General features: G+C 35.6%; 1 protein-coding gene across 1 annotated transcript; it reads left to right on the top strand.

The window, feature by feature from the left end:
* Positions 1-734: 734 nt before the first annotated feature.
* Positions 735-3,103, top strand: LOC141673340 (uncharacterized). The gene is made up of 3 exons (XM_074480074.1): positions 735-1,044; positions 1,212-2,657; positions 2,796-3,103. The coding sequence occupies exons 1-3, from the start codon at positions 735-737 to the stop codon at positions 3,101-3,103; spliced, it is 2,064 nt and encodes a 687-aa protein (XP_074336175.1).
* Positions 3,104-6,009: the final 2,906 nt, after the last annotated feature.

Below are 6,009 nucleotides of genomic sequence, written 5' to 3'. Positions count from 1 at the left end.
ATAATCTGAAAAAGTATCCTAATATTGACACTGTTCGTGAGCATTTATTTCGCCATGGTTTCATGGAAGATTATACTAAGTCGATTTGGCATGGGGAGGGAATACACACTATCAAGACTGAGACTTCTAGCAAAATTTATGAAAGTTATGGAGACAGTATGCCTCGTAATGAAGAAGATGATGCTGAAAATGATAGGGTTGAAGAGATGATCCAAGATGTTGAAGAAATCCTAGTGCACCAACCAGAAGTTCTGGAGAACTTGGTTGATGATTCTAAAAGACCTCTCTATCATGGGTGCAATGTTCAATTTACTAGGTTATCAACAACCTTGAAGTTGTGTAAACTCAAAGTAAAAAATGGTTGGAGTGACAAGAGTTTCACTGAAATGCTGAAACTTTTAGCAGAAATGCTTCCTGCAAAAAATGAGCTTCCCACTTCCACATACGAGGCGAAGAAGATATTATGTCCAATGGGTATGAATGTAAAGAAGATACATGCTTGTCCAAATGATTGTGTGTTCTTTCGCAAGGAGCATGAACATTTACATACATGTCCAAAGTGTGGAGCCTCCCGATATAAGCGGGATGGAAATAATTCTTCTATTAATGACAAGAGGCCTCCTGTCAAGGTGTTCCGCTACTTACCCATAGTGGAATGATTTAGACGTCTCTTTGCAAATTCCAATGATGCAAAGCTTGTAAGGTGGCACGTGGAAGGGAGAAAATCAGATGGAATGCTCCGACACCCGGCTGACTCTCCGCAATGGAGAACCATTGATGGTAAATTCCCAGAATTTGGAGGAGAAGTTAGAAATCTACGACTAGGGCTTTGTGCAGACGGCATGAATCCGTATCGCACTCTAAGCTCTACACATACCACTTGGCCGGTTCTTCTAACGATATATAACTTGCCTCCTTGGCTATGCATGAAGCGTAAGTACATCATGTTGACATTGTTAATCCCTGGTCCTAAAGAAGTTGGAAATAATATAGATGTTTATCTTCAGCCACTTATTGAGGATTTAAAGTTATTGTGGGATCAAGGTGAGAAGATGTATGATGCATACAGTCAGATATATTTCAATTTACATGCCATGATCTTCTGCACTATAAGTGACTTTCCCGGCTATGGTAACCTCTCAGGTTACACGATTAAAGGAGCTAAAGCATGTCCGATTTGTGAAGATGCTAAGATTGATCTTCGTTTGAAGAACTGCAAAAAAATGTATATATGGGTCATCGCACGTTTCTTCCACTTACTCACCCTTATCGTAAGAGGAAAAATGATTTTGATGGGACTATGGAGACTCGAGTGGCTCATTTTCCTTTAACCGGGAAGGAGGTCTTTGAACGAGTTAAAGACATTGATGTTGTTCTTGGGAAGCTGTATGAAAAGCCAACTCCGAATAGTATTTGGAAGAAAAGATCTATATTTTGGGATCTACCATATTGGGAACACTTGCAAGTGAGACATTGCCTTGACTTTATGCATATTGAAAAAAAAGTTTGTGAAAGTATTATTGGGACACTATTGAATATACCTGGTAAGATGAAGGATGGGATGAAAGCCAGGCTAGACTTGCAAAAGCTGGGTGTACGAGCTGAGTTAGCACCACAACAATCTGGTAAACGTGCGTATCTACCTCCCGCTTGTTACACTTTGTCCAGGAAAGAGAAAATAAGCTTTTGTGAGTGTTTATCAAGTGTCAAAGTTCCATCTGGATATTCCTCAAATCCAAAAAACCTCGTCTCAATGAAAGACTTGAAGCTTTTAGGTTTGAAGTCACATGATTGTCACGTGCTAATGCAACATTTTCTACCGGTTACAATTCGAGGCATATTGCCGAGGCACGTGAGAGTGGTTATCACGAAATTGTGCTTCTTCTTTAATGCTATATGTAGCAAGGTCATCGATCCCTTGACTTTGGATAAATTGCAAGCTGATATTATAGTCACACTTTGTGAATTTGAAATGTATTTCCTACATTCATTCTTCGACATTATGGTGCATTTAGTGACTCATCTTGTGAGAGAGATAAAAATTTGTGGTCCTTTGTATGTGCGTCAAATGTATCCTTTCGAGAGGTTTCTATGCATTTTAAAAGCATATGTGAGAAATCGGCATCATCCTGAAACAAGCATAGTTGAAGGGTATTCGGTTAAAGAGACTATTGAATTTTGCACGGACTATCTAGCATCTACTGATCCATTTGGAATTCCGAGATCTCGTCATGAAGGTGGACTTGACGGTCAGGGTACAGTAGGACATAAAATGATCACTCCCGGTGTTGAAATGCTTGATAGAGCCCATCTCTTTGTTCTACAACACATGACAGAAGTTAATCCTTACTTACAAGAGCACATACTGGAGATTCGACGAAAGAATCCCTCTAAGGGTGGCAAGTGGGTTACAAATGAACATAATCGATCTTTTGTGAAATGGTTTAAAGATCGAGTGATGTCTCAATATTCAAAAAGTCCTTCAACAGTTTCCAATACTCTGAAGTGGTTAGCTTATGGCCCAAACATGCCACTGAGTTCTTTTCAAGGATATGATGTAAATGGGTACAGTTTCTACACACAACATCAAGATAATAAGAGCACCGTGCAAAATAGTGGAATATCTGTAGAAGCTTTTTCAACAGAATTTGAAAGAGGCAATTCCATTGCATCACGAGATGTAAAAAAGTCTTATTATGGGGTGATTGAGGAAATCTGGGAGATTGATTACAAAGATTTCAAAGTTGCACTATTTAAATATAAATGGTTTGATATCCATCGTGGTGTTTGAGTAGATGAGTCAGGTTTCACTTTGGTTGACTTCAATCGGTTTGGTCATGAGGACGATCCATTTATACTTGCAACACAGGTCAAACAAGTTTTTTATATTCGAGACCTGGCTGATGTGAGGTGGTCAATTGTTCTTCAAGGTAAGCGACGTATTATTGGAGTTGATAATGTCGAAGATGAGGAAGAGTATAATCAATTTGACGAGAACCCCCCTTTCTCAATTGGCCTACAAACCACATCTATAGAAGATAGTACAGATATAAGTTATGCATGCAATGACCATAACGAAGGGGTATGGATTGATCATCAATAATGATTTGAAATACCTTCATGCCAATGAAGGTAATTTTCTACCCTATAATTAAGAACAGAAGAACAGAAGAACTCTGACAAATTCATCTTCAATTTATTCATTTAGTGGACACAAAGTGTGTGCAGAAGTGTTGATTTTTTTTTAAGTAATTCTACTTTAAAACGTTAAGTTCAACATTTCCAACCTGCAAGTCCTGAAAAAATATTGCCTGGTGAATAGAAGCTGATATTCCTTTCTAGACTCACTTTTACTTAATGTGAATATTATACCATACCAAAGTTTGTTAATCGAATACTATTGCCAGATGAAGACACTGATGTACTAGAAACTCGATTGCTATATATTTTACTTATGTGTGAACTTGTAGTTCTACTTATATAAATTTTGATAACATGGCCATAGTTTTCTGGTTCTAATAAATACTAATAGGTTGTTAATTCTTTTTTTCTTTCCTGTTCGTCCCTTCTTAATTATATGAACTTTGTAGTAATTTTTAACTTGGGCTTGTAATACGACGTAATTAGAATTTCCTTATAATGTGCCTGGACTGGTCTTAGTGATGAACTGGTTCTCATTTTGTCCATGTGCACAGTTGGACTTGGTATTTTAATATTGGATTAGAGCATAAGCTGGTGATTCTTTTGCAGACTGTTCGTGTGTAGAAAAGGTCTGAGAAAGGGAGCTATAAGTGCAAAGATATAGTAGACCATCACACTGCAGAGGTAAGTCAAACTTCATTTATTGGTGTCATTAAACTGTTTTGCACTGTCATGCACTATAAATGTTACAGAGTTGATTATCTAGATAGGCATTATAGTAGTTATTTTTAGTCTATTACAAGTAATGTGTTTGTATTATCATTTAGAAATGTAATAATTTGATACTATCAAATTAGTCTTTCTTTGAACTTATTTGTTTTTCCTTAATCATTTACGCAATCATCAACAGGTGCGAGCTGTCACAGTCCATCCATCTCAGAAGTACTTTGTAACAGCGTCCCTTGATTGTACATGGCATATCAAACCTTGATCTGCAAAACTGTCAAAAAACTAAAGATTTGCTCATAGATTGAAAAATATAGTTAATATCCAAAATTGAAATGATTCAGTAGTAATGAAGTTTTCTGGACCATATCCAGTAATGAGTTAGAGAACTTTCAGTCTTTCACATACGAGTAATTACTTTAAATTGTTCAACTTTCATAGGTTTCTGAAACAAATGGTATCAATTATCAGCTTTTTAGACACTGTTGCAATAATCCCAGCTATACATGATATTTGATCTTACAGGTGCAATAACTTAATGTACCATATGTACCATATGTAATAGCTCTTACATTTCCTAACCTATTATGTTACATGTATAAGATTAATGGATCAAGATGAAGGTAGGAGGGAGCAAAACAGAGAGGAAGACAGAGAGCAAGACATGGAGCAAAGTTCTGAAGAATTAGTCAAGAAAAGAAGCAGAGGTCCAACGTTGTGCAAAGACTTGAAAAGAAGGATCGCAAAACAGAATTTGGATTGTAGCATTTCTTTCAATGAATATGGTTAGCCAATTGGGGATATGCTTAAAGATTTTAGGACTTATGTAGGATCAGTGGTTCGATTCCAAGTTGATATAAATATCGAGAGTTGGGACCTTTTAAATCAAGGCTTGAAAGATGCAATATGGGAAGATATTAAGGTACAATAAGACGATAAGGCATTTGACTTCAACTGTATTTAACATTCTTTGGCTGCTTGCTAATATTTAACTATTAGTAATTTATAACTTACTCATTATGTTCAGACCCGGTGGAAATTGGATGATTCACGGAAAAAGAACGTGTTAGAAAGAGCAGGAAAGCAGTGGAGAGATTTCAAGGGAAAGCTGACTAAGAATTATTTTCGAGAAGGCAAGGATCCGTGTGAAATATACAGCTTCATTACCGAGGACACGTGGAAAACATTAAAACAGAGACGTGAGACTGCAGAGTTTAAGGTAATTCAATGTCAATTCCTGAAAGTAGGCATGTCTAATAAATTATAAATTATAAAGAAGTATAACACATCTAGATTCTGCAAACGAGAAAAAAAATTTATTAAGGTGAAAACTATATACTAACCAAAACTTAACTCTACTTAAAAAGATAAAAGAAACAAATAAACTCAAATAAGTGTTATTCAAATTCATTAATTATCACAACAACTTGATTAATCTTTTTTATATACTTGATTAGTTAGCATAATACTCTCTTTAAAAACTCTAGTATAATCTACTTATAAGTCATGATGCACCGAAAAAAATTATTTATAAAATCTAACCTTTTAAAAGTGCAACTCTCTTTTTTCTCGAGCAATTTCTTTATTGTTTACTGTAACAAATTCATAAACAGGGATATATTAGAAATTAAAAATAATATTCTCAAAATAATAAAACTTAAATTATTAGAAATTAGGTTACTGTAACAAATTCTCAAAATAGTATTAGAAATTAGTAAAATATGTTCCTGAAATCCAAACTTAAATCCTAGTAAAATATCTTATTGACAAAAGGCTTACTGATAATGAGAATCAGTGCAACTGTTAAGCAACTCAGAGAAGTTCTCATCCAACAAATCTTGTCTATACCCACCTGAAAAATCCTAGTAATTACCCAGTCTTGTAAAGATGCAGTTTACTAGTTCACATTGCCAATAAAAAATAATTAAATTAAACAAGGGATTGCAAAATTACAGTTTCGGAAAGTAGAATTTGCTGCACTGAGACAAGTCTGACATATAAAACTGAACTGGATGTGGTATCATCTGTTGTTTCTTCCCCATTCGTACTCAAACTGGATTCATAAGATTGAAATGTTGGTGGTTCAACGATGGCTCCTCCTGCTGTAGATATAAACACAACGTCATAAAAAGCTGACACTGA

Source organism: Apium graveolens, chromosome 7 (assembly GCF_009905375.1).
Source record: "Apium graveolens cultivar Ventura chromosome 7, ASM990537v1, whole genome shotgun sequence".
Taxonomy (NCBI): domain Eukaryota; kingdom Viridiplantae; phylum Streptophyta; class Magnoliopsida; order Apiales; family Apiaceae; genus Apium; species Apium graveolens.
The sequence above is the reverse complement of the archived record's forward strand: the minus strand, read 5'-3'. Positions and strand labels throughout refer to the sequence as shown.

Coding starts and splice junctions, on each gene's coding strand:
- LOC141673340 (XM_074480074.1), top strand. CDS start 735: ATGCTCCGACACCCGGCTGACTCTCCGCAATGGAGAACCATTGATGGT. Junction 1,045..1,211: donor AAAGTTATTGTGGGATCAAG/GTGAGAAGATGT, acceptor CTTCGTTTGAAG/AACTGCAAAAAAATGTATAT. Junction 2,658..2,795: donor TTCAACAGAATTTGAAAGAG/GCAATTCCATTG, acceptor GTGTTTGAGTAG/ATGAGTCAGGTTTCACTTTG.